Source organism: Oenanthe melanoleuca, chromosome 11 (assembly GCF_029582105.1).
Source record: "Oenanthe melanoleuca isolate GR-GAL-2019-014 chromosome 11, OMel1.0, whole genome shotgun sequence".
NCBI lineage: Eukaryota > Metazoa > Chordata > Aves > Passeriformes > Muscicapidae > Oenanthe > Oenanthe melanoleuca.
Genome location: NC_079345.1, coordinates 17328725 through 17356409, shown reverse-complemented (window position 1 = coordinate 17356409; position 27685 = coordinate 17328725). Strand labels below are relative to the sequence as shown.

The following is a 27685-nucleotide window of genomic DNA, read 5'->3' as shown; positions in this document are numbered from 1 at the left end:
TAATTCCAGTTCAAGGATTTAGCTCTATTTAGGTAGACTTTAGCAAATAGGATAGGAGCAGTGAAAGATTTTTTTCTAGAGGAGTAATTAACAGGAACTGCCCTTACTTCTGGAGGTCATATAATTAAGCCTTAATTCACATGAGCATTAGGGTCTGCAATGGCACTTAGGAAGTTTAAAAGATTCTTTTAACCTAGTTTTAGAAGTTGATGTTGAACTACATGTATTTAAAAATAGCACACAATCATAAAATTTTAATATTTATTTTTGAGTCTTAAGAGCAGATTGTTATCCTTGAAGGATCTCTATGGACCTTCTGCTGTAGATCCATGTGTATATTATTCCTTATTATTGGTTAGCAGTCATTTTGACATGCTGATTGAGACTTCTGGAACAACTTCTGTTCAGTGAAAGTGCCTAGCATGGAGGTTTCTGGGCTTTTTGCAAGCCCATTTTGTTTCTTTTACAAGATACTGGCACAATTTCAATTTTTCATATTCATACTCTTGTCTTCAAATTGAATGTGAAATAATTTCACAAAACATTGTTAAAGTAAAAGTTTATTTTACTTGTTGTTCAGGTAGTAGACAGGTTGTCATCAGCATTTGATAAGAAGATACAGCAGTTAATTCCTATTTCTAGAAGAGGAGCAGTGGTGACACAACTCAAATCCTTGTCCACTACAAACTGGATTTCAGGATTGTGAAAGTGACAGTAAATGCCAGTTTATAATAAATGTCTCCTAGAAACTGGGGGAACTGGTTCTTAGATCTCAGTCTCTGGGATATCTACGTTTAAATATTAAGCATATCACATTCTAAATATCCTTGCCTGAACCCCTGCCAATTTCAAGGGCTTGTTTGAGAGCAATTGCTAAATGTGACCCAAAGATGTCTCATGCATAAAAATGGTATGTTACATGTGGCTTTGTGTACTGCATGGTTGCAGGCCACATGTTTGGAAAATGAAAATAACGGTGTTCTCAAGAAAATCGTAGAAGGCAGTCTACGCTTAGGCAGACTGGAAGAAAAAGTTAAGGTAAGCAGTGTTTCTAAGCTAAATATCTCTTGTGAAATGTTTGGGGTTTTTAAATGAGAAAAGTAGTTAATCTGCTTTTTTATGTCAATGTTAATCTACTGTCAGTTTTTTTATGAAAGACTTACATATAGACTATCTTTAAAAACTTTGAAAAAACAAAATAGATCATCATTATAGTTTTCACTAGTGTCTTCTTCCTTTGTATTTTTGCACTGCATATCTGTCAGATCATCACATTTACATCATTACCTGGATAATATGACTAGCTGTAATAATATTTAAATATTATTTGTATTTAATTTTTTGCTTTATAATGTAACCCAAGTACTCTGTCTTCTACTTTTTTGAGTCTTTACCACTCCTTCAACTTGAAGTCCATTACAATTGGATTTGGAAGAATTAAAAGCATTATCTCAAGTGTACAGTTACCATCAAATACTTTCTTGTGACCTAGATAGAAGGTTGAGAAATTCAGAGGCTGTTCAAACATCCAGCCTAGTTAGAGAATACATTATAAGTTACCTTTACAACTCTCTAAACAAATAAAAAGCACAGTATGTAATTGCAATATAACAGTGAAATAAATTGAAACATTTATGTTTCAGCATCTTTGATGCTACCATAATTGTTTTTATAGTAATCTTTAAAAAAAGAAAGGAGAACGATACCTGGTATATTGGTTTCTATATCTAGAAAGTTATGTATATATTATTTTTAAGTAATATATCAAATAATTACTTTTTTACTCGACCTTGTATTAAGTCAAGTTTGTTCAGTTTATCCTAAAGCAGAGAGTATCCATATTATGCTTTGCCAGTCAAGACTCCATAGCTATTCCTGCATCAAGTCTTGCTCAGCAGTTAGCATAGATATGGTTGCAACTGCTGTCCTGGTGCTGGTTTGTGGGGTTTTTTTTAACCCCCTCTCTTTTTTCACAGCAATAGCTTTCAAATGGTCAAAAGCCATTGCTAGCAAAAGTGTACTAACAAGCAGAATCCCCCAAGAAGGACACAGCTGTCCAGACCCCTGGCTGCAGGGAGGGTCTGAGCCTGGTGGTAGTATCAGAGGATAGTGCAAAGGACACCTGTGTGCAGTGTGAGCAGGTGATCTGCTCTGCTGACAGAGCTTAAGGAAGAAGTAGAAAGGCCAAGGAGTATTGGGGAAAGTGAAAGACTGTTGGGTTTCACCCTTCCAACCCTGAGAGAAGCCCTGCAGGAATCAGAGGACCCCCATAGCACTTACCATCAAGCAGAAGTAGGGGACCTAGTAGATGAGGAGAAAATGGGCCCAGATTTTGGGGGGTAATAAATTCCCTCTTGACCTCTTTCACCTTCCCAGGTACCCTTAGGGAATAGGTACCAAGTCCTGGATCAAGCCCAAGGGGGATAGGGCAGAGTCAGCCCAGTTGAAGTGCATGGACATCTAGTGCATGCAGCACACATAACAAACATGAACTGGGAGCCATGGCACAGCTATGGCATAGTCCCCATCAAGGAAACGGGGTGGGATGACTGGCCTAACTGGAGTGCTGCAAGTGGATGGGTACAAGCTCTGCAGAAGAGACAGGAGAAGAGGTGGAGGGGTGCCTCTGGATATTAGAGAGGCTCCCAACACCATGGAACTTGAGATTACTGACAATAATGTTCAGTAGCTGTGGGTGAGAATCATGGGGAAGGCCAACGAGGCCCACATCCTGATGGGAGTCTGTTACAGAGCACCCAACAAGGATGAAGAGGTGAGTGTGTTATTCTCTAAGTGCTGGGAGCTCAACATAGCAGAGAAGAGGCACTCTAGGAGGTGCTTAGAGTGTTTGGAGGACAGCTTCTTGTCACAGCTGTGAGCCAGCTGAGCAGGGGTGAGGCCCGTGCTGTTTACAAACGGAGAAGGGCTGGTGGGAGATGTGGTGGTTGGGGGCTGCAGGAGCAGTGACCATGAAATAGTAGTTTTCAGTATACAGTGAAACAAGAGGAGCATCAAGTCTTCCACATTGGATTTCCAGGGGGCAGAGTTCAGCCTATTCAAGAGACTGATTTGGAGAGTTCCTTGGGAAGCAGCCCTTAAAAACAGAGGGCTCCAGGAAGGATGGACATATTTCTAGAAAGAAATCTTCCACACTGTTTTCTCTTTTAATATGAACTTGGATGTAATTGTCTCATCAGAGAGTCCTTCAAACTCATGCAAAAGAGACAATCTGTCTTTTTTTTTAAAAGTATTTTAGTTAAAAGTCTAGTACAAATGCTTTGAAAATAATCCAGGCTTTTAGATGTAGAACTGTGAATAGTCAATCTATGATAACAGAATTTGCACTCCAGTTCATCATTTGACACTTTTCCTTTCCTTCACTGCAAGTGTAATTAATCTTTAAATTATGCACACACTAAAAAAAAAGAATTTAGAATACAACAAGTTAATTGATCCTGAATCTTTGTTTGATAATAATTTTGTTAGTCATGAGGTTTTAGTAAAAACAGAAACAACCTTTGTATTGAAGATCTCTGCGATCTAGGATCTCCTGCTGTAACTGCTCTCATTTTCATGCAAGTTTACTAATTTGGCCTTAATTTTTTTCCTGCCATCTTGCTACCTATTGCATTTAGAGTACAAAATTATCATTGATGAAAAGAAAGTAGTAAAAATTTGTTCCTAACACTTTCTGATTGTATGTTCACGTACCACTTTATTAGTGGCTTGTCTTCTTTTTCTTTTGCCTTCATTCAGAGTCAGGATAGAATGCACAAGAGATGAATTTTCTTGTGTTTGGGATAAGTTGTTTATTAAATCTTATCTGTAGTACAGAGAGTTCTGCCACACTTCTAGCAACCAGCTAAAACTGAGCAAAATGGAAGTGAAACTAGCTAGTTAAAACGTCTTTTAAAGCTAAACAGACCAATTTAAAGCTAACATCTATATTGTTTATATTTTTGATCCAGTAACCAAACCCCTGTAACACTCAGTGCAGCACTAACTATCCAACCAAAAACTACTGCCTGAAAGCATGAAGAAGAAGGAAGAAAACAGGAAGAGACAACTCCCAAGAACCTCTATCTTGTCCCATATCTATTACTATATTCTAAAACCCCAAATTCCAAACCCTTCACCATGTGACACCACACACTTCAATTCAACTCTATCACTCAAATTTGGAAGCCCCTTCTCCAGGGCCTCAAGTCAAAAGCAGTGTTCCCTTGGAGGTCATTCTCAGAAAGCACAAAAAGTTCAAAACTCTCAGGCTTCTGGGTTCCACTACCTGACCACTGAGGAGCTGTGCATTTCAGAACTGTGTGCACTCATTGCACAACTTCCTTTTTGTATAACCAGTTGCTCATGGCAGCACATTTGAAGAAGGCAATGTTCCTATCAACATTAGTCTGGACTTAGGGAAAGGTGCTTTGTGTCTGAAATCAGGAGATCATGGGTTGATTTAAATCTTGCTGCATACATGGCTTTTCTGTTCAGAGTATTAATTGTGTTTTGTTAGACTCTAGATTTTTCCCTTGAAAATTCATGGAGTGTTGCTAGTTTTTTTAATGCAGCCACTTAAGAAACTGCTTCCATTGCTTTGTCAGTCCTAAAGATGGACTATTTTTTCCCTAAATCTTCTAATCATCAGGGCAGGAATTCACCCCTATTTTTGTCCCAGTTTAACAATCAGGAAATACAAGGGCCCATGTAGTACAGCATATAATATTGCAACATGAGTTTTCCCTTCATTCATTCCCTTCCCATTTATTCTCTTCATTCCCTTCATATGCTCAAAATCTTTCACACTTTGTGATGTTAGATATGTATACAAAGAATCTCTAAATGATTTTGGTGTATATCACTATTTTGTATACAAGGTAGCTTATTTCCCAGAGTCAATCATGTTTGTGTAGAAAACAGAAAGCCTAACCATAGCACATAGTACTACAGGTTAACTTTTTCCCAAACAATTAACATTGATTTTGTGGGCTTTGAATTAAAAAGTTTCTGCAGTTTGCCTGCATTTTTTTTCATTGAGAATAGAGGAAGTATTTTATTTCCTATTAACACCACAGTACTGTGTGACAAAACTTTCACCAAACCTTTTGAATAAATAGGCTGTCTCTTTTTTTCAGTCAAAGTCCAGTTATACTGGGAAGGTTATAGGTATTATCTACTACTAAAAAGGAATTTCCTCCCCCAGCTCCCATATATGATTCTTTTACACAGCCCTGAAGATAATTGTCAGTGAATTTTAGGTGCCATGGGAGAAAATTATCAGTGTTCTGTAGCACACACAGAAAATTTCATCACTACTCACATTAGAGGGCTATTCTGTGAGGATCACACTTATAACACTTTATGGAGAAGTGGGAGTTCTCTTCAGATAATACTTTGCTCTCTTTTGGAAATAGCAATACTGATTTTACTGGTTAAGGATGGGACAAAACACAATTGACAGAAAATAGCTTTGTTACTTCAACAAATAACCAGATCATTACATGTATCATACCCAGCAGCCTATGCTTGTAGAAATAATGTTTTGTTGGCTCTTTATTCAGAATTCCCCAACTGTCAGCATGTAATTCAATATGCAAGGTGTAACAGAGCTATGGTGATGAAGAGGACACCTTGAAACGACTTCACATGGGAGTAAATTGCAGATGGGAGTCCTCTGCAGTACCAGCACCTGCATCCATGATTGTTCCTCATCCTGCTTCCTGTGTACATGGGATGCCATGACCTTGGGCATGGTATACCCTGTCCAGCTCTAGAGGAAAATACTATGACTTCCACCTTTGTGTTAACATCCTCTTCCTGAAAACTGTAATCTCCACCAGTCTGTTTGCTGCTATCTGCTTCCTTTCAGAGAACATTGATAGGTTATCTTGAGCAATTCAAAGGTAGTAACCTGCTGTGAAGGATCTCTAAGTGCCAGCAGCATGTGTCAGTGTGCCCAGAACCATCCCAACCTGCCCAGGCAGTATTTTACACAGACTTAATTCTAATCTGTCCATATAGGCAAGATCAGAACAATGTATAAGTCATACCTAGTTTGAGACTATAATCATATGACCATAAGTAAAATGTGCACTTTTGCCCTCTGATTTTGCAACCATTCTGCACATGGCACTCAGCTTCAATTGGCAGAGTGGGAGTGCAGAGCCACCAGAGGCAGCTGTGGGCTTGGAGGAGCCAGAGGCCTGAGGCATCTCAGGCAGAGTGCAGCTTGAAACACAAACCTCAGCTTGAAACACAGACCACCTTGTAGCTGGTTGGTCAGTGAACACATGATAGAAAACAGGGTTTCACCAGTGCTACCATTCACCAGCCTTCTTGTGATAAAATGGAGAGAGGAAGTTTTCACTTGTACTTTGGAATTATCATGGGCACCTAACCTACAGAGGGCATTTCAGGTCCTGCACCTGACGAGTGCTGGAGCTTTTACTGACAGAGGGGAAGGTTCAGCTGTTCCTTATACTCTGCACTTCCTCTGGGCTGGCTCTGAGCAACCTTTTGTTCAGAAGGATCTTGTTTACTTTCAGCCTTCCATAACATTACTCTGCATTTTGAAGACTTCTCTGGGAATCTAAAAAGTTGAGTGATGTAACTGGTTACCTTGCAGGCTTCTTATTCTACTATTAGAACTGTCAGGGAAAAGTTAGGATAAAAACCCTATGTAAGTCAGCTTTAAATATTGAATTGCTAATATTCTAGGTAAATACTATCTATTTTTATCCTGTTCCCTCTAGAAAATTAAATTTCACAATGACAGTTTTGCAAGAGCAAAAATGGAAACAGTTTGTGGAAAACACATCTAAAAATGCCTTTTTAAAAATTCCTCCAAAAGGCAGTCAGTCTTTCTCCCCTGATTCAGATGTAAATAACACCTTAGTGATTAACACCTGAGATAAAACATTTTATTAGCAAGACATAAATAGCAATATTTTCAAAGCTTCACTAAATTAGTTTACAGTTTTATTAAAGGAGGTGTTTCCATCCCAAAACTCTGTTCCATAGTCTGTAGGAAACATCACAGTCTGCAGAGAAAATAACAGTTTTAGTGTTCTATTTGTAATCATGAGAAAATAAGTTAATACTAGATTTTGGTATTGTCAAGAGCAGCAGCCTATAGAAATGTGTACACAAACCAGTTTCCAGTTTCTTGTGTGGTTATGCAATTTAATGGGGATGTTATTTCAGAAAGCAAAGTTACTTTGTACAAAAATAGTTTCTTATTTTTGAGATGAGACCAGTCATTAGTTATCATTTAGTTATTATGGCCATTAATCAAAAAATCACTTGTGCTTCACTGAACAAGAGGACTGTTATGTGAAGCAACAAGCAAAATTATTTTCTTCCTCTTAGTATTAAGAATAAACAGCTAACAAAACAGAAGCACCTTTTCATGGTATGTATGAAAAATAATATAACTGTTCAGCAAGTGGTAAGCGACATGTGCTGTAAAGTGTAGCTTTGTATCTTGGAAAACAAACTTTTTGTGCAGGTAATTGTGTTCACATTAAAACAAACATAGAGTATGGTATTCATTGTACACACTAGTTTTATATGCAGAACAAAAGGAACAAATTCAATTTTACATATAGGTTAAAAAAATCCCATAATGCAACCTACCTGACACAATTAAGCAAGGCAGCACTGATGTAAAGATTCAACTGAAAATCAGTATCTAACTGTTTCTTTTGTTGGTAATAACTTGTCCTATAATCCCACTTTTTTCTATTAACTTTAACCCTTACAGGTATATAAAAAGAAAGCAGCTGGGAAGCTTGGAGATATCAGTCTCAAGATGACTGAGCAGGAGAAAGAATTTGAAAGGAAGATTGCTCAGTATGAGCAAGAAATGAAGCACCTGCAGCATCTGCTGCAAGACAAACAGGAAACTCTGAAAGAAGTGCTGGAGCAAAACAGGTGAGTGGGGCACAGGCAGGAGCAATCCAAGTAGGTCTGACAGGTAAAGGGACAAGGGAAAGCAGCTGACACAGCCACCAGTGCTCACTTTCCAGCAGAGTCTCCTGTGGTATATTCTGGGTTGCTTTTCTCACTCATTTTGGCTATACTGAAAGTGCTGAAACCCTGCTCATGATTCCCAGCTCCTGGAAAGATCTTTTGAAGGAGGAATTTATTTTGTATGACTTGCTGTTCTTAAGAAGGATATCAGTCTGAGAAGGATATCCATCTGAGCAGATCTTTGATAATTTGAAAGGATTCTATAAATCGAGATACATTTTAATTTATCTTAATCTTCTGCTAAAGGCTGAACACTTTCCCATTCACACCCCTCAACAGTTTTCAGAATAGTAGGAAATGAAGGGAATCTAATGAGTACACCAAAGATCTGTTTTCTTTTGAATCCATCTTACTGATCTATTAATAAGTGACTTAGATTGGCTATGTGCAAAATAAAGAGAAGAAAATTTAACAGATTTATGGAAGATTATGACTGCAGTGTTGAAATATCCTTTAAATATAGAGTCCTTTAAAGGTGTTTTCCCTCTGCTGGTGGAAAGCTTCATAGCACATTCACATTATTAGCATAAAACTGTTAACAACTGAAGAAAAGTAATAAGCAGTCATTTCTCAAGTCATCACTGCCATTGTGAAATAATAGATTTAAATAGATTTTAGCAGACAATAGAAAAACTGGGCTTGGTATCATCTACCTTATATCAGCACAATCCCTCTCAGTTACTTTATACAGTGCAATTAAACAGGTGTAAGCAGCAAAGTTGTACAATGAACATTCCATTAGTCTCTGAAATTTGCATTAAAAATCAGATTGAACTGATCCACATTTCTCTGGAAATAGTTATCAGGATTTTTAACTAATTAAATTACTTTCATCTCTCTGGGCTCATGTTACAATTTTTTACTGTAGAGAACAGCAATTAAAAAAAAGAGGGTTTTTTCCAACATAGGATAGAGCATAGCTTGAAGTCCCATAATATGGATCATTCAAACCCCATTTAACCCCAAAGTAGGCAAATTAGTTGATGTAACACAGATGTGTAAAATAATTAATTACATTTTTCATATGGTATACTAAATCATTTTTACCTTTTCAGTCTAAATGAATTAATTTTTTCTTCACTAAACACACACAATTAATACTTGCAGCTACCTTTTAAAAAACAAGATCTGTACCTGTAACTCTACACCATTGTAGTCCATTTAACTGCATGATGATGAAGAAAAGTGGTTTGGAAACAAGCCCAAGATGAGCCCCATCAAGATGTGGCTTTCATTTCTGTAGTCTTCAACATTACTGAATGATGTAACAAGTCACTGGTTTTTTCTGGTGATAGTTAAATCTCAACAGTGATTATTAAAGTAAAAACTAATTTTTATAGTCACCTTCCAAGTGGTATTTTGGTTAACCTCATGGTTCACTATTTTCCTTTGATTACTATATTAAAAATGTAGATTAAAAAAAAAAAAAAAATGTTACCGAAAAGTCAGCTGAATTCTACACCTATATAAGGAATAATAAGTTTTTATGCTTATGAAACAAAATCAATAAAACCAACTAGCACCATGGCTGATACTGTTTATATGAACTAGTTTCTTCATATTCCATTATTCTTCTCAAGTACTCAAGTACTTAAGTACTCAAGTGCAATATAAAGTAGTTTCCTAAGGTAATCCAAATACATATCTGCTCTTTTATGCCTATCAGCCAGAAATTACACATGTATTTTGGTCAGCTTTGGTATTTTATGATTTTACAAAGCTTATATTTTCTGTCACCCTTCCCTCCACAGAGTCACAGAAGTAATTAAGGGAAAATTATTAAATTATTTGTAGTTCAGATCTTGTTCATCATCTGTAGCTTGGCAACCAAAGTTGTTAGTGCTAGGAGAGTACCAAACATTTAGATTTATTGTAACTAGCTCTGTTTGCAGAGTAGATTTTTAGTCCAGAATACTGTCTAGCTGATAATGTTTCTGTGCACAATGCTTACATAGGCATTAAGATAAATGCATACACTAAATATTCTCTAATTTCTAATTTATTCTCTAATTTCACTGTTAGATAATGAAAATGAGAGTGGCATGCCACATTTTAATCAGAAAAGCCAGTTTACTTTAAAATCTAGCTGAAGGTATGATGAATCACTAAGCAGGTGAAGAAAGAAAAATATTTAATATCATTTCTTTTTCTCTTGCATTTAGTTTAATAATACAGAGTTAGGAAATTGGGGCAAGTCTGACTCAGCTACCACCATGAAATTCTTTATCACAAAAACATACTGTACCTGTTGTGCTGGTAAGTTTTCTTGTAAAGCAAAGAGAAGTCCCACTTCAGATCTGGAAACAGCAGCATTCTGTCAGTGAGACCCTGCTCAGAGATAAACAGCCCCAGCCCATTAAGGGGAGCAGGAGCACAGCACAGCTGAGTGGTGGCAGGTCACAGCACATTGCACTCCCTGTGTGCCCACAGGCAGAGCTGCTACAGTCACAGCATGGTCAGAAGTCATGTGTAGACAAAGAGATATATTCATGTGCTGTTTGTTTCATTCTGTTTTTAACAAGTCTGCATTCAAACTAGCATGGGCTTTCATCAAACATAACAGAAATTACTTACCTTTGAAATGTTCTCCCCTCCTGCAGTCTTTCACCTTATAACAAAAATCAGGAGTTCCACTGCTTACCCATTGCATCCAAGGGATGAGAATTTTTCTGCTTGGTTTTCAAAAAGAAACACAAAAAGAAACAAAAAGAAGTACTTTTGATAAATAAAAGCTTTAAAGGTATGCAGATTTCCCTTCCTAGAAGCTGCTCTGCAGAACCTTCTCAGTAATTACAGCCTTTGCTGGACAACAGCAGCCTTTCACCTAAAGCAACTATGAGAAAGCAATAGCATTTTGTTTTTCAGGGAGCTGAAAATGACATCTTTATTAGTCACTGAGTGATAAGAAATGAGATATCAATATCACATACATTTCCTTAAATAAGAGGTTTGAGATATAAACAAAGTTCATGATGTGATCCTAGGGTAAAAAAACATGTTCATAAATGTTTCCAGTCTTATTTGACAGGCTAGTTACCTTTATGAGTTTTCTAGGTCAGAGCTGATTTCATAAGACTTCTGCAGACAAACAGTACCTTAAGGTAGTTAGAGCTGCTGTGCTTTGGATGCAGAATGTAAGTTTGAAAGTGCATTAAGCTGTCCTTGGAAGAGGATCAGCAGCAGAAAAGCTTTGCAGTTGTGCATAGGCAAGGGCTCTCTTACCTGTGAGGTGACATACAAAATTATAACCCTAATAAAAACTGTTGACCTTTGTGATAAGGAATAGGTAAATAAACTGTTACAGGATAGATAAAAATGAATTCTTGAGCCAGCCCAAATAAAATTCTGAGATTAAGGCTGAATGAATTTCGTTCAGTGAGGGCAGAAAACTGTCTTTTTTAAAGGAGAATCTGCTTTCAGAGCCTACTTCTAGTAATTTTTTCATCCTCAAACATGAGTGGGGCACTGGCATTTTGCTTACTCTCAACAAGTTATAAAATCCTACATTTTGGCAAGGTTAGGGGTTGAATGAAATTTTTATTTTTACGTAATTAATGATAGACTACATTAATAAGAAATTAATTTAATGCCTTTTATCTAATGACACCTGGAAACAGCATATGTATCTAAACTGAGCATGTATCTAGTTTTAAATTACAAGTGGCAAGTTGCCTCTTGTGTTTTAAGAGGCAAACCAGATGTAGAGGCAAGGAAATTTTGGTGTTGAGAAAATTGTACAGCTGTAGTAACCAAGCAGCTCTGTAATCCAAATTCCTTAAGGGAAGGGAGGTTGTAACTAGCAAAAATGAAGACACCCTCTCCCCAACCCATTCTGCTGAATGCATTTTTAAATTTCAACCAGGTCAAAATTTTTAAACAAAATTCCCTTATGTAACTGCACGTGGGATGCTACAGCTACTTCTCAGCTGCTCACCTGGGAAGCAGCTGGGCTGTGAAGCAGTTGTGGCACACTGAAAAGCCTCACCTGTGGCTGCAGTGTGCTGTGTTTGCAGCAGGGGCAGCTGCACTGCACTTTCTTTGCAGCAATGTGCTCTGAGTGCTCATTCCAAAGCCAAGTCAGGTAGCACTCTGGCTCTGCATCTCTCAGCTCTCCAGGAAGAGTTCAGTTAAACCTCTAAAGGCATCTGTTTTCTTGCTGCTGCAGTAATTTTAACCATGAGGACACTTAAACTAATATCTTTGAACTAATTTTTTTTTTTCTAAAATCAGTCCAGTTGCCATTAAACTGAATGTATGGACTGAAAATGTGAATCCTATTTGTCTGGCATGCTGACAGCATTAAACTATAATTCAGAACTTGCTGATCTTTAGTTTCATAATCTTACTTCAAATATTCTATGCCTCAGGCTCATGCAAGCATTAACAAAGAAACAACCTTAAAAAGCCAAAGAAGTCTCAATTTCAGAAATTAGCAGATGAAATAAATCTTGGGTAATGATCTGTACTACAATAATGATAAGCCAGATTAAGCTCTCCTGTGTTAATTTTCAAACATAAGAGTGGTGTGCACAGTGCCTGAAAACTCCTTTTGGAGACAAGGGACAACAGATAGCAGGGGTGTGTCCCTATCAAGATATACAAAACCAGATTAAGCTCTCCTGTGTTAAAAGAGTGCTGTGCACAGTGCCTGAAGACTCTTATTGGAGACAAGGGACAACAGATAGCAGGGGTGTGTCCCTATCAAGATATAAAAATTCACTTAAAAACAAGATGCTGAAAATGTTCCAAGATCACAATACAGAGTTCCACCAGTGTGTGAAACTGAGGACTGCCAGCTGGGGAGTTCAGTCATGAAATAATATATATGCCTCATATCTCCCCCAAAGATAGGCTGAGGCTAATGGTAAATGTCATTGTGTAAAACATTTTGAAGCATATTCTGAGCACTGGTAGGACTAGACAATCTTATCCCATCTCAAGAAGAAGTATACTTTGTGAGAACAAAGTCATCTACTGTTTTGGTGTTTCAAAAATGAGAGATTGTTTCTTAATGGCTTTTTAGTGACTTGGCAGAAATGGAAAGGTCCAACTCATAAACTGTGGCTGCTCATGTTGTTGGGCAGAGTCCTGAACTATTGCTTCACCTGCCACCTTTTGCTGTAATTCCATTCTCAGTGGTTACTGATCTTCTCCACTACAGAAGTTCATTCCAAGCATTAGGTACAAGAATTATCTTAAGCCCTTCTCCATAAGGTTTTTTTAATCTTCCATCGGTATATCCAGTCATAAGGTGAAACACAAAGTGGGCTGGTACTCTGTCTGGTATGAGAAGTGTTTCATCATTTCATTCTCAGTGTTAATGACCACAAAGGATTCTCTAAGATGTGCTGATTCTAAATTTCCTACTGTACTGCTGATTCTAAATTTCCTACTGTACACCTTTTGCCCACAATGTAGACTGACAGCATTTCATCTCAACACATTTATGTTCTGCATTGATCAGTTTCTCACTTTTAGAGCCTGGTATTGGGGACAATTGGTATAGAAGGCTAGCTCTATTCAATGCTTCAGGCAGTGCCCTCAAGGGGACTCCATTTGTCTATAGTATTAAAATATGTGTGCTCATTTTCCATTCAACAGCTATGCTTTCCACATCAATTAATCTTCATTTCCTTACTATTTTGTGTTTTTGAGTCAACATACATTAGGAAGCTGTTGGGCTTTGTCTACCTTCTAGGTTTATACCACTTTTGTTTGGCTCCCACAAGGATGCATTAGCTGAGCACAGAGTCTGACAGTGCTCTGGACAGGAGGGGCAGTGTGATGTGGGAAGCAGAGCTGTGGTCACAAGGGAGCCCCAGTCAGTGGAGAGTGGTAGTCACAGTATTTGGGTCTCACATGCCCTGCTTTGTGTGCAAACTTAATCCAGCTTGTTACATGGGTCCAGTAATGGGTAATTTTCTGGTCATATCCTGTTCAGCATTACAGTTTATGAGCTTTTCCAAAACCAAAATATGATTGAATTTCAATCAGATAATTTCAAGTACCTAAATACAGGCCATTTCTAATTTACTTGTCCACATACTGTAATTCTGTACTGCTGAAACATTGTTAAAGTTAAGATTTCTCTTAATTTCTTTTTCCTAGAAAAACAGAAGGAGAACTTGAAATCATGTGGGAATGCACAACCAAAGAAAACAAGAGAATGAGAGAACTCTTACATAAATCCCTGAGGAAGAATGACATGTGGAGTGTTGTCACAGTTGATGAACCATACCCTCAGAAGGACCTAGTTTATGGATATGATTTTAGCTATTGTGATGTGAAAACTTCATCTCCTGCTAAAAATGAAATTCAGCAAGAATGTCAGTGATAAGAATCTGCATCCCATCCAATAAAGAGAGCTTGGTGCCTGAATTTTAGTTTTTCAGCAAAATAAGGTGTAATGGAATGTTTACTGTCTTCAATATTACTGTATTTTTAAGGTATTCAAAATGACAACAGCATATTCTCTATTGGTACTGTGAATAATATAAATCTAGCCTTAAGTATTATTTTGCTACTTGAAGAAAAGGCTATTCCTTCCCGTGATACAGCTTTAAGTTAACATGCAAAGACAAGTAGTTAAGAGGATAAGGAACTGGTAAGCCTGGTGTTTAGCACAGACACACAACATGCCACAAAACAACAGCAAGACAGTGCTTGTTAAAATTAAAAGGACAAGTTTTGGTAAATTCTCCCTAAAACACCAGATGGAGTATGGTCCAGGCTGAAAAAAAAGCTTTTTCTCATGAGGAAGCACCTTGACTTCTAGATCGTGTGCCAAAAATCTTGTCATCTTAAGGACAGAGAAGATTTCTGGAGCAGACAAGACTGAAACATCCTCATGACAACTGCTGGTGCCTGAATGCACAACTGTCCACTGTGGAGATTTACAGGGTCCCTGTAGGTGTTGGGAAGCTCCTACCATTGGTTTGCCAAGGGGATGAGCTGCCAGCATAGGATGCAGCTCTCCTCCAGATTGTTTTGTTCACCCTGCTTCACATTCAGTGGCTTCAAAAGCCACCCAAAGTATTTTATGAAGCAGTGATTATTGTATATGCCTTTGGATTATTGATATCTATTTATCTTAGCTTTCAGATTTCTTGATTTTTCACAATATTGCACATCAACTTGGTAGTATGTATTACTATGATGTGACTTTGTTTTGGATTTACATATAACTTGCTGGATCAGCTTTTTGGTTTTGATTAATTTTCATAATGAAATACATATGGTACCAGAAAACTGTAACAATACAAAAACCATGTAACTCTCATAGTTCTGTAGTATTAGAAAGAATTAAGAATTTCATTGGCTTTGATCAAAGTTAACAAAAAGAGCAGGAAACCAAGTTAAAATACTAAAAGAAATACATAATGTTTGTGTCTGGAAAGGTTCCTGCAGCAATTTCCTTCAGGGTTAAGGCCATGACCCAGCAGAATAGCTTTATTTAGGAGAGGGTGGGGACAGCACATGATATTCAGGGACAGGTAGATGTACAGCTTCAAAGCCAGGTTCTGCAGTACAGTGCAAAGTTTAAAAATCTACAGACTTTCAAAGCACTGGGAGAATCTCAGTGCACTCAGATACTACCCTGATTATGAGAAACCACGAAAGGAGCTGAGTCATATCTGTGCAAGTGAGATTTTAAAATGTACTTTAATTACTTTCCTTTGTAGCAATAAAACGAGTGCAAAAACCTTTCCAGGTCATCAAGATAACACTTCAGCATGCCATAGTCTTTAAGACACTGATTAACAGAACTACTCTCTAACAACATCTTTTGCTCTCTGCCCAGACACTTAAAATGAGCTTCAAATCCTTTCATTGTCCTGGCTTTTTCAGCTTGATTATTTCAGGACTCCTTGCCTCAACATAACAACCAGAAACTATTCTCAAGCACAGTCTTAAATAACTTCATTAATATGTGAAATTGTCATGGGGGTGGTCTATCAGTAAAGCAGTCCTGTGCCCTGTCTTCCTTGAATTTGGAAAAAAAAACTGCATTGCGATAGCAGGTCTGAAATACCTCACCAGGTAAGTTAGGCATACACACTTCTCTCATTTCCACACAAGCTCCAACCTGCAGGTGTGCAGACTCTGGCCATACCCACAGCTTTTTATGTTTTTAAAGGAAGGTTTGGAAAATGAAACACTTCATGTCATATTTTTATATATAAGAATCTCTGAATATGCAAATAAAATCTCAGAACTGATTTAATGTTTACAATATTACCCTCATCTGGTTTTATTTGCCCTTTTGTTTTAAGAGTTTGTAAAAATAAGCAGCTTCACAAGGAAAAACTATTGTAATGGTAATTCCTTAGAATCAGAGGCAAGATTGTCAAAACTCTCAATATTGGCCAAACTGTTCTTCCACTGAAGTGACCTGGGAATGTCTTAGAACTGTACTTTTGCCACACCTGCTGCCCATTTTCTTGTTTTAGAATAGGTTTGAATACATGGTTCAAAGGGGGACAGCACCTTGACAATGACACAGTTACTTTGCCATTTGTATATCATTAAAATGTGTCATTAAATGAACTTACATTTAATCAAATCCATGGGTGATTTTCCATACCCAGTTTCCACTGGAAGAAACTTAAAAAAAGTTATGTCCCATGGATGAAAAAGCCCTTCTGTGGTTCAGGATCACTTTTTTAGCATAACAAAAGTCCTGTTGTGGATATTTTCAATACATATTAACATATTTGAAATACATATTTGGCATTCTTGAACAGTAAAATACTAGAATTGTTTCAAATCAGCAAAAGTAAACACATTTGCAAGTGTGCCAAGTGTTGTTCAAATAGAATTGATGATCAGACAGGTGCTTCCCCCCAGTTCATTCTGACAAGAATGAAGTTGATTCTCTTTTATTAACAGCTGGAAGAATTGGTTTTCCTGTAAATCTCTTTCAGATGAAACATAAATCTTCTGCTCTGTATGTTTTTCATCTTGCATTAAACCACTTGGTTTTAGTATATTTCTATGTGGAGAGAGTACTCAACATAATACTTATTGCTGACCATTGATTTTAGGACTAGAAAAAACATTAAAAGGCTAGCACTACACGTATAAATATGCTTTTGAAAAAATAAAATATGTTTTTTATTAAAACTTGCAAGATTTAGACATAAAGGGAAAAAAAAACAACAGAAAAGTCCTGTTAAAATTACTAACAAAGTTGATAATTTTAGGAGCCAAATTGCCTAGCAGGCAATACCACTGCCTAATCAAAGACAAATCCAGTAAAGCTAGCTAGAAGGAAGAACTCAGAGGGGGTGTGTGCAGGGCCAGGAACTGGACTCTGTGATCCTTGTGGGTTCCTTCTAACTCAGGATGTTCTGTGATTGTGTAAGTTATCTTTCACTCTGGGGAGGAAAGATAAGATAACCAGTTAATTATGGTTCAGCTGTGCTGTATCTAATACTGGATGAGATACTACATTTAGATTTCTTCATTCTATGAGAATGCACTATAGTAAAATACACTGTAACATTTACTCTTTATTCTTTCCCATTATTTGCTTCCATTATTTCTTTCTCAGCTGCCGCCAGGTGGGTGGAGCTGTCTGTCATGTCAGTACCCATCAGCTGAATAGCTTTTTGTAAGAGATGGCAGAAGGGTTTTACTGAGTGTCAGTTGGTGTTGGACCAATGTAAATGCACAAGCAGCTCAGCAGATGCAGGTACAGTGTAACAAGGTGAGTGCTTTTTCATCTGAAAAAGTAAAAAAAAAAAAAAATAGTAAAAGCACAACATCCCTTGCAATAAAAAAAAAAGTCAAAGATTTGCAAAGGTGTTAAGATCATAGGAGTTCAGAGGCTATCTTGATATTGTAGCCCTTGACTGATTTCACATGCCTTTTCCTGCTCTCATTTTTAATAGCTGTACACTGTCTGGATGATGTTCACATCTTCTAAGTGTATCCTTTTATAAACCACTCAGCATTCTGAGGAAGGTTTTAGTCTTAAGACCATTTAATAATTTATGACACTGTCATAAATCTTGTGTACCATCACATGGCACGTACAGGATAACCAAGAGGTCAGGCCCAGCCAGCATGGATTTAGGAAAGACAGGTCCTGCTTGACAAAGCTGATCTTTCATGACCAGATGACCCACTTCTTAGATGAGGGAAGGGCTGTGGGTGTGGTATCCACAACCAAGACTTCAGCAAGGCTTTTGATACTGTCTCTCAAAACATTCTCTGGGAAGCTGGCAGCTCATGGCTTGGACATCTTCACTTAGTTAAAAACTGGATGGATGGCTGGGCCAGGGGAATGGTGGTGAATGGGGTTAAATCCAGTGGGCAGCTGCTAATTAGTGGGGCTCTCTAAGGCTCAGTATTGGGGCCACTCCTATTTAATATTGTCATGGGTGGAGTGGAAACTTCAGATAAAGTTTATTAGAGAAGCTCCCACTGAGTCATGAGGTGCAGGAAGGACCCTGTGGTTTCTAAACTCCCCAGACAGAAGCCCAGGGGCAAATGGATCCAGTCTTAGTCCCAAACTGTCAGCAACTTAAATCTAAGGAATTATAGAGGCATGATTGAACATTTGTACAACTTTGTCCTGCAGAATTAAGGATGACAAATTAGATATTAAAAAATTAATTATTTATTATGATAAATTATTAGACAAACGATCTTAATCATAATTAATTGCTGCATAGTATAGAAGCTAAAACTACTAGTATAGTATAGCATAGGATAGGATAGTGCACTATATCAAAGCAGTCAGATAAAGCAATTGTATCAAAACTATCAAAAAACCAAATTCTTAAGCAGAGATTGATGTAACTCACCCAGGCCTGGGGGCAAATCCTTTTCTCTCAGTCTTGAGGAATTTTGAGGGGTGTCTCCACCCAAATGAGGAATCTCCAAGAAGGGGTTTGTTAGAGGAAGATGCTATTTGGAAGTGGGACTGAACTTTCATAGTGTAAAGTGGTTGACTGCCACTAATATCTCCAGGTAGCTTAGCAGCTTGTCTGCCAAGTCTTTGCCTCACTGTCAGGATATTAATTTGGGATTGATGTGTAATGCTGGTTTTAGGTTAATTCAACACCAAAAGCAGCACATGAGCCCCTCTCAATCCACCACTGATAGCCTTGTAAATAGGCATTGTCCAGCTGCCTGACCACATTCCAGGGCAGAGCATCCTGCTCCAAGCATCCTTTATTTTGGTGAGAGGATCCAGTACACCCTCAGTCAGTTCAAGTTGTGGTTTATCAGTGTGGATCTGCTGCAGGGCAGAGGCTCTGCAGAGGGCTCTGGACAGGCTGGATCCCTGGGCTGAGGGACAGCAAGGTGCAGTGCCAGGTCCTGTTTTTGGGTCACAAACCCATGCAGTGCTACAGGCTGGGGGAAGAGTGGCTGGGATGCTGAAGAGCAGCTGAACCTGAGCCCAGGAGTGCCCAGGCAGCCAATGGCACCTGGCTTGTATCAGAAATAGGGCAGCTGCACCAGGGCAGTGAGTGTCCATCACTGCTGAGGCTGAACCTCGGGTGCTGCATCCAGCTCTGGGCTCTTCACAGCAAGAGAGAGAATTTGGTGCTGGAACCTGTCCAGAGAAGGGCAGCAGAGCTGGGGAAGGGTCTAGAGGAGGAGCAGCCTGGAGAAAAGGAGGCTCAGGGTCCCTGTGGCTCTGCACAGCTCCTGCCAGGAGGGGACAGCCGGGGGGGTCGGGCTCTGCTCCAGGAACAGGGACAGGAGGAGAGGGAACGGCCTCAGGCTGGGCAGGGCAGGCTCAGGGTGGCACCAGCAGCAATTTCCCCATGGAAAGGGGCTCAGGGCTGGGCAGGGGCTGCCCAGGGAGGGTTGCAGTGCCCATCCCTGCAGGTGCTGAAGGAACCAGGCATGGCACTCAGTGCTCATCTCTGGTTGACAACAGAGCGTTTGTTTGGTCAAAGGTTGGATCTTGGAGGCCTTTCCCAACCTCAATGATTCTGGGATTCTGTACTCTCTGGTCATATGGATCACAGCCTGTGTGAGGCTGACTTCTCTGAACACAAAACTTTATATATATCTGCAGTTTGAAGAAGAGCTGAATTCCTACCACTTCTGAAAATGTTTGTGGTTTCAATTCATGTATCTTAAATACATGGTGACAGCAATCCCTCAGAGCAGAGTTCTGTTGTTTGTGCACTGTACAGCTACATCAAAGCCATCAAACACACTTTTCTCCTCATTTGGTATCTTATCACCCAAGGAGTTCAACACCATAAAAATACGTGTTTCCACATGCAGGTTTTGTTTGAATGGAGTTTCTATGGCTGCTTTTCATTACTTTTCTATTAAAAAAAAAAGTATTTGCTGTAATGGTAAAAAAGCTGCATCTTTTTTCCTAGCAAATATGTGGAATACATTTTTTCTTTGCTGGAGCTTTCTCTGCCAAATGTGGTTTTTAAGTTGGTCTTTTGAAATACCTTCTGTAACCTGGACATTTGTATGTGCTAACACAGAATTGTTTTATTTTGGCAAATTACAAGGAAACTCTGGCTCGTGCCTCTGTACTATCCTTAGTACATTGCAAAAATGCAGGGTGTAAGAATTAATTTTCAATAACTTTTTGTAGTGTTGTGATTCTACATTTTTATGAATACATTATGTTAGATTATGTAATTAGTTTAAATTTATTTTCCTAACAAAATTTGAGAAGTGCTTGGGCTTCTGCTTGGAATTTCATCTCAACTAACTCAGAGGAGTCAGAGGAGGATAACGAGAAGTAAAATAAGCCCTTAAAACACCTTTTTCCCCCCAACCCCTCCCTCCTTCCTACCAACAGCTCAGGGAGACAGGGTGTGGGGTTTTGGTCAGTTCATCTGAGATCTTGTTCCCCTGCTCACGGAGAGGAGTTCTTCCCTGTGGGACTGTGGGGTCCCTCCCACGGGAGACAGTTCTCTGTGAACTTCTCCAGCTTGGCTCCATCTCATGAGAGCAGCCAAACCACCCCTGCTGCAGGGTGAGTCCCTCCCAGGGCTCACAGTCCTCCCAAAACTGCTGGGACATGGCTCTCCCTTCCCATGGGCTGCAGTCCTCCCAAAACTGCTGGGACATGGCTCTCCCTTCCCATGGGCTGCAGTCCTCCCAAAACTGCTGGGACATGGCTCTCCCTTCCCATGGGCTGCAGTCCTCCCAAAACTGCTGGGACATGGGTCTCCCTTCCCATGGGCTGCAGTCCTCCCAAAACTGCTGGGACATGGCTCTCCCTTCCCATGGGCTGCAGTCCTCCAGGGACAGGCTGCTCCAGCCTGGAACCAGGGCCCCTCTCCCCTGGGTCTCCCACTGGGTCACAGCCCCCTCCAGGAATCCACCTGCTCCAGTGTGAGCATCTTCCCCATGGGCTGGGGGGGATCTGTGCATCCCCATGGATCCCATGGGCTGGGGGGGATCTGTGCATCCCCATGGATCCCATGGGCTGGGGGGATCTGTGCATCCCCATGGATCCCATGGGCTGGGGGGATCTGTGCATCCCCATGGATCCCATGGACTGGGGGGATCTGTGCATCCCCATGGATCCCATGGGCTGGGGGGGATCTGTGCATCCCCATGGATCTGTGCATCCCCATGGATCCCATGGGCTGGGGGGATCTGTACATCCCCATGGATCTGTGCATCCCCCATGGATCCCCATGGGATCCCCACATGTTGTCCTGCTTCCAGGTAGCAGATGGGAGAAAAATTCACTGAAAAATCCAAACCCAGAATATGTGGGAAAAGCAAGGAAGAAAAAAAAAGAACTTGTAATCATTCTTCATTTTTCTGTTAACATCAAGACTGGAAAGAAAGGAGTTTTAGTAACCTTTGAACCACACAAAGTAATGAGATCAACTTCACGGAAGAAAATAACATCAAAAGCACAATCTGACCTGTACAAGTGCCTTAAGATAACTCAAAATGCTTAAACTGGCAGAGGCTGCAGAGCTTCTGTCACTGTCATGTACATTCATGCAGAACTTGTTACATGAACTCCAGTGTACTCTGTGGACATTATATGGACATTGTAAACCTTTAAAGCTTGTACCTCCTGCAGCAGTCAGCAAAACAAAGGTCTGTTGTCTTCTCTCCAGCTGGCATGATTTGCATGGAAATCTCTTCACACACACCAGAGCACACACTGGAATCAAGCTCGATGTTCCTAAATTCAAAGCTTTCAGGATGTTTTCTGTACACAATAACTGAAGAGACACTGAAGCTCTTTGTGATTCTGGCTGCTGGGTGTTATGGAGGTGGCAGACTTGTTCTCACTTCTTTCCCTCTCTTGGTGTAGTTTTCAGCACACTACAGAAAATCCAGGATGACTAAAAAATGCCTTTATAGGAGGATTTACTGGGTCACTACTGCCAGCTCATGTTTCATTAAAGGTGTGGAACTTCATAAGAATTTTAAAATCATAGCTTTGCCTTGTTTCATAGATACTATGCTAAAATTAGAAGAAATTATTTTACTGTCTTATTCTAGTACAATAACTCCACCCATGGCAATTTATCCTTTTTCTATCACCCACCAGAAAATAGCAACTTGCTATTTTTCCTTGACCACAGCTGACAGAATATCCTGACTTTGTTATATTGCACCTGCCTTCCAGTTACAGTATCTCCCAGTCAGTAAACTGAAACCATGAAGTAGTTTCAGCTTCCTTTCATAAGACAACATAAAAAATTCTTCCATTTCTACCAAAGAAAGGAGAAAAAAACAATCCAGGATTTATTAGTCACATTCAAGTTTCATTGATGAATTTACAGAGCACATTCCGTTCATAATAACTAAGCATAATTTTGCTATAATTTAGAATAAATAATGTGATTATGTATTCAAAAAGCAAACATTGCTATCACTTTTTCAAAACCAAAACCACAGGAGAATTCGGAGTGAAAGGAATGAGGGACTTGTCTTTACAAACAAACCGGATCTGCTGGTAAATAGAGCCAGATACTGAGATAAAAGAAACAATGGGAAGGATTCGACTCATTGATAAATGGAATGAGAGAGATTTGTCTTTACACACAAACTGTGGGTCTGCTGATAAACCAAATTGGATACTGAGAGATGAAAGAAACAATGGGAAGAACCAAAAATTCCATAAGGAATTCCATTAATTGACACAAGGAAAAGAAAAACAGGGGGTTATACATTAGAAGGGGATCTCAGGTACTGGGAATTTCAGGGAGTCTGTGCCTCTCCTCAGCCAGTGGGAAAAGAGAGAGGAAATTAGGATAATGAGGAAACTGCGTTTGCCAACTGCAGCTAAAATAATAGCATCACTTTTTAGTGCATTGCCAGAAGAGAGCACCTCTCTGTGTGTGCTTTGGTGTGCTAATAGCAGGGACAGCCTGACACTCACAGTCACAGCGAGGTGGCTGTGGGCCAGTGTTCTCTGAACCGCAGAGCATTGTTCCATACTTACCTTATCTTTTCTTCCAGTTTCTAGGAACCTTCCCCTGACCATTAAGAAGTCATTTAAACCCTGCTGTTTTCTTTTCTTCTATTTCCAAGCCAGAAAGGTTTTTCAGGCCAGGAGATTGCCTTTCACCAGCTCAGAAGAGAACACCTCCTAAGACTTTTTCACCATGGAAAATTCATGCCCCTATCCTGGCACATTGCATCAGGAGCTCCAAGATAATTTCCCTTGGGACTACAAGTCCTTCCTTGGGCTGGCATGGCTCTTCCATCAGTTCTAAGCACTGATCCTTCTCTGCAAATCTAGTGTAAATAAATATGGTAAAAACTCCATGGTGTCAATCAGCTCAAATCTAGAAAAGCAGATGCACTTTGAAGGCTTCTTTATGTTTGAAAATGTGGTTTCTCAGGGAGTGAGCTCTCCAGGTTTTTTTAGTCCTGAACTATTTTCTTCTGAAATTTATTTCAACATACCACATGTTCAGATATGAAATATAGAAAGAAATATATTTTAGCTATTACAATTGTTTCATACCTGAAATATTTGGCTTTGGTAAGTACAAAATTAAAACCAGACTTCAAAAGTAGCACAGAACATCATCACCTCAGTGAAGGCTTCAATATTCAGTGTTTCCTTCCCCATCTAGAGGTGGGCACAAGACAGATTTACCCTCCAAAATCAATGTTGGCTGGTAACCCCTCCTTGGTGGAAGGCCAGTGGACTGCAAACTGAGTTTTGGACTCAAAAAGGAGATCAAAGTCAGGCTTTGTTTTTAAAAGAGAAAAACTCGAGGAGTTGGTGTTTATCAGAAGAATCATTGATTCTGATCAGACTTGGAAGCTCTGTTAAAGACTTCACAACCTTTGAAAAAAAAAAAACCAAAAAAAAACCTAGTGTGACATACTAAAGCTAATTTTCTCCAGATGCCATCAAAATTCCTTTAGAACATTCCCCGGGAAGAGACTTATTGATTTTTTGGTGACCTTTTGGATAGAATGATATACTCAGCATTTACGAGTTAATTAAGAGTCTCTAAACAGCTCTGCTTAAAAAATACATGCTACAAAAATAAATCTCTCATTGGACTAAAGCCTTTGCACCATTCAGGCAGGTCTAGTATAAAACCTTTAGCAGACCTGAATATCTTTTCAAAAGCCTTATTTGTCATGGAAGAAAAAACATTTACACTGTAAGCAAGAACTAAGTAGGGAAAAAATATGGGTATTTACACCCCAGAGCTTCTGTTAAGAGCTGTAGATATTAAGCAGTTCTATTAAGAACTGTCACCTAATATTTCCTACTGACTTCCACAAGATGCAAAGATCTTGCAAACCAGCAGCATAACCCAGCATCACCATAGTTATTAAATAATACCATTTCTTTATATTCCACTTATTGCAGCTTACCAAAAAAATTACTTAATAAAAAAAATATTTAAATGATTTCAGTACTGAGACCAAATCTTAGAACACATCTATGAATGGTCAGATGCACAGAAGAGCAAATGCAAGGAAACACACTGGTCCTCTCATTGAAATGAAATAACCTGCAGGCAGGGAGGTTAGAATGGAAAGTATCTGAGATACTGCTAAGCTACAATTAAAAGCTGCAAGTTAGGATGATCCTTATCTTATCCTTTAGCGTTGGTCAAAGCAGAAAATGCTGGGAGCAATAAATACCAACCCTAACAAACATTAACCTTTATTCATTGTAACTTGTGATAATAAAATGTGTGTTTATGTACTGTGTCCTTGTTATTTCCCGAATTAAAGCTGAGAATTACTTTTTACAGTTTAATTGGAAAATAGCATTTGAAAAGGTTCAAACTACAGTGTTTAGATAGGACCAGCCCTCAAAATGTTTACCTCTGTAGTCCCTTGGAATTTGAACTCATTCATGTCTTCATCTGTGTACCTATTTGAGAGGGAAGGATTCTTTTCCCACGGCTGTAAAATGTCATTTCTTTTGTATATGAAGAAAATAATAATAGAATCCTTGAAATCAATGTTTGTCTTTTTTTTTTTTTTTTTTTTTTTTTTTTTTTTTTTTTTTTTTTTTTTTTCCCTTCAGTGGCTGAGGAAAAGAAGGATTGCTGGTAAAATCAAAAATCTCTTAATAGGTTTACAGCATCCCAAGAAGAGCAACTCCTAAAACAAAACTGGTCAATAAATGAAGATTCTTTTCTGTTTTTATAAAGAAACACAAACTAGTTAAGGTCAAATCACTGCAGAGGCTTAAGACATTTATTGAATAGGTGGGAACTCTCCAGACATTCCAGGTTGACTAAAGAAACCAATTGCTCAGGCAAAAACTCAAGCAACATATTTTCAATGTTGCTTTTATGGGAACTGAAGAAATAAAATGGAGTACAGACCTGAAAAAGGAAGAAAAGACAAGTGACACAAACATCTACACAAATAAATCAAAGACTGCCTGCACAAAATCTAAGAGAAATTCCTCAGCCATGCTTTACTTAACAGAACATTAAAGATTACATACCTCTACATACTTTTGGGTTCTTTTTTTGTTGGTCTGCAAGTTCCAGGGTAGAGATGATGTGAAGGATGTGCCTGCTTCATTTCAAGGGACAATGTTAAACCCCCTTCTTTCTTTCCTTTGCACATTATCTATTTCAATAGTCTCTGTGGCTTTTCAGGAACAACACAGGTTTGATAAGATTACCAAACTTCAAAATTATCAGAATGAGGAACACAGAAGTGCATTGCATAATATCTCATCCCAAATGAGGCATGTGAAATTGAAGAACATGAAAACATTGGTTAATTTAGTCATACATCACAATTACCACGAAAAATATTTTTAAAGTAGTTGTAAAACTTGCAGAAAAAGGAATAAATTGTTCATACCTGCCTTTTCACATAGCTGTAAGCAAGACTAGAATTTTAACTTGTTTAATTCTCTTTATCTGTAAGAAAAAAACCCAAAACAAAACAACACAACAACGACAACAAAAACTAAAACAGGAGGACAAAAACCCCAAAACCCCCTTTTTGTCTGGCCATACTTACTGTGGTAATTTTCAGTAAGAAGTTATTTAAGATGGAAGAGCTCCTCTTGTATCTTAACCCTATTTCTGTGAGAATTAAACAAGAAAAAAGAGAGGAAAAAGCCAGCGACTGAAAAAGTAAAATTTTGATTTCGCTTTCCTCAGTCTTGGAGAAAAACATCCCCAGCCCAGTCTGGCTCAAGCATCAGAAAACATGGCAAATATAAACCAGCAAGTGTGTCACATGTTCCCAAGAGTCCATTTTTAGTCACAGATTTACATCATCACTGCAGTGGGAGTTCCTGTTGATCAATCCTGCATGCTCAAGAAGTTTTTTAAAAAGTGAGGAAAGCAATTGTCAGATAGTGCTCAGGATATTTTGTTGATTTCCAGGCACAAGAGTTTGGTCTTATTTCCACCCCTCTATTGCATGTTTATGAGCCATTATCTTAACAAGGCAACAAATGTTAAATGTTAACATCAGGAACCAGCACCTGAACATCTTTTAGCTTTTATCAGTTGGTATTTATTGAAAAACTCAGCTGCATTTAGAGGGGTTTGCTCAGGACTTACTGATTTGAATGTCATACAGCAAAGGAGTTGGACAACTCCATTGCTAGAAACAATTAAGTGATTATCATGATTAAGGGTGTTTTTGCAGGTGTTTTAGGGATGACTAGCTCAAATGAAAGCAGTTACCTTATTACAGAATTCAGGATAATAATACTAAACAGAGAATGGCATTTTTTACTGGAGCAAGATCTTTAAATATTTACAAAAATGGAAAATATTTGTAACTGCAAGCAAAGGAACACAAGCTGCCCTCTCAGCTGCCTCAGGTTAATGAAAAACAAAGGAAATATTTTTGCTCATGCTTCTCTACCTTCCCAAGGTGAAAACATCAACTATTTTAAATATAATTCAAATAACAACACATGGTTTTAAGGCACCCATAATATGACAATTACTTCAAGGTTATCTTTCCACAGCATTTCTAAATTAGCAACTGCTTTCTATAGAGACCAAAATAGACTCCCCAAATTGTGGTTCACTCTCACTATGTAATTACACTGCTTAGGCACTGGGCAAACATTCTCACAAACGGAACAAAGATGGATTTTCTGTTTTTAAAGATAAACTAATTGGACTATCGGTTTACCTGTGGCTCCTAACTCAAAACTTCTTGGCAGAGAATAGGTTTAATGATTAACTTTTATAACCTCTGTACTTAAGCTGCTGCT

The 27685-nt window shown here is 38.7% G+C and overlaps 1 protein-coding gene and 1 long non-coding RNA gene across 3 annotated transcripts in view; one reads left to right on the top strand and one right to left on the bottom strand.

The window, feature by feature from the left end:
• Positions 1-17020, top strand: part of CEP89 (centrosomal protein 89) — a 34196-nt gene extending 17176 nt beyond the window's left edge. For both annotated transcript variants that reach the window (XM_056500437.1, XM_056500436.1), the window contains exons 17-19: positions 949-1038; positions 7763-7932; positions 14140-17020. In XM_056500437.1, the coding sequence (XP_056356412.1) occupies positions 949-1038; positions 7763-7932; positions 14140-14365 (486 nt within the window). In that variant the 3' untranslated portion in view covers positions 14366-17020. The remainder of the gene's footprint in view (positions 1-948; positions 1039-7762; positions 7933-14139) is intronic.
• An 8627-nt stretch (positions 17021-25647) lies between these two features.
• On the bottom strand, positions 25648-26663 carry LOC130257914 (uncharacterized). Its single transcript, XR_008841401.1, has 2 exons — positions 25937-26663; positions 25648-25811 (listed from the first exon to the last, which is right to left on the bottom strand). It is a non-coding gene; the product is annotated as an uncharacterized LOC130257914 (long non-coding RNA).
• Positions 26664-27685: the final 1022 nt, after the last annotated feature.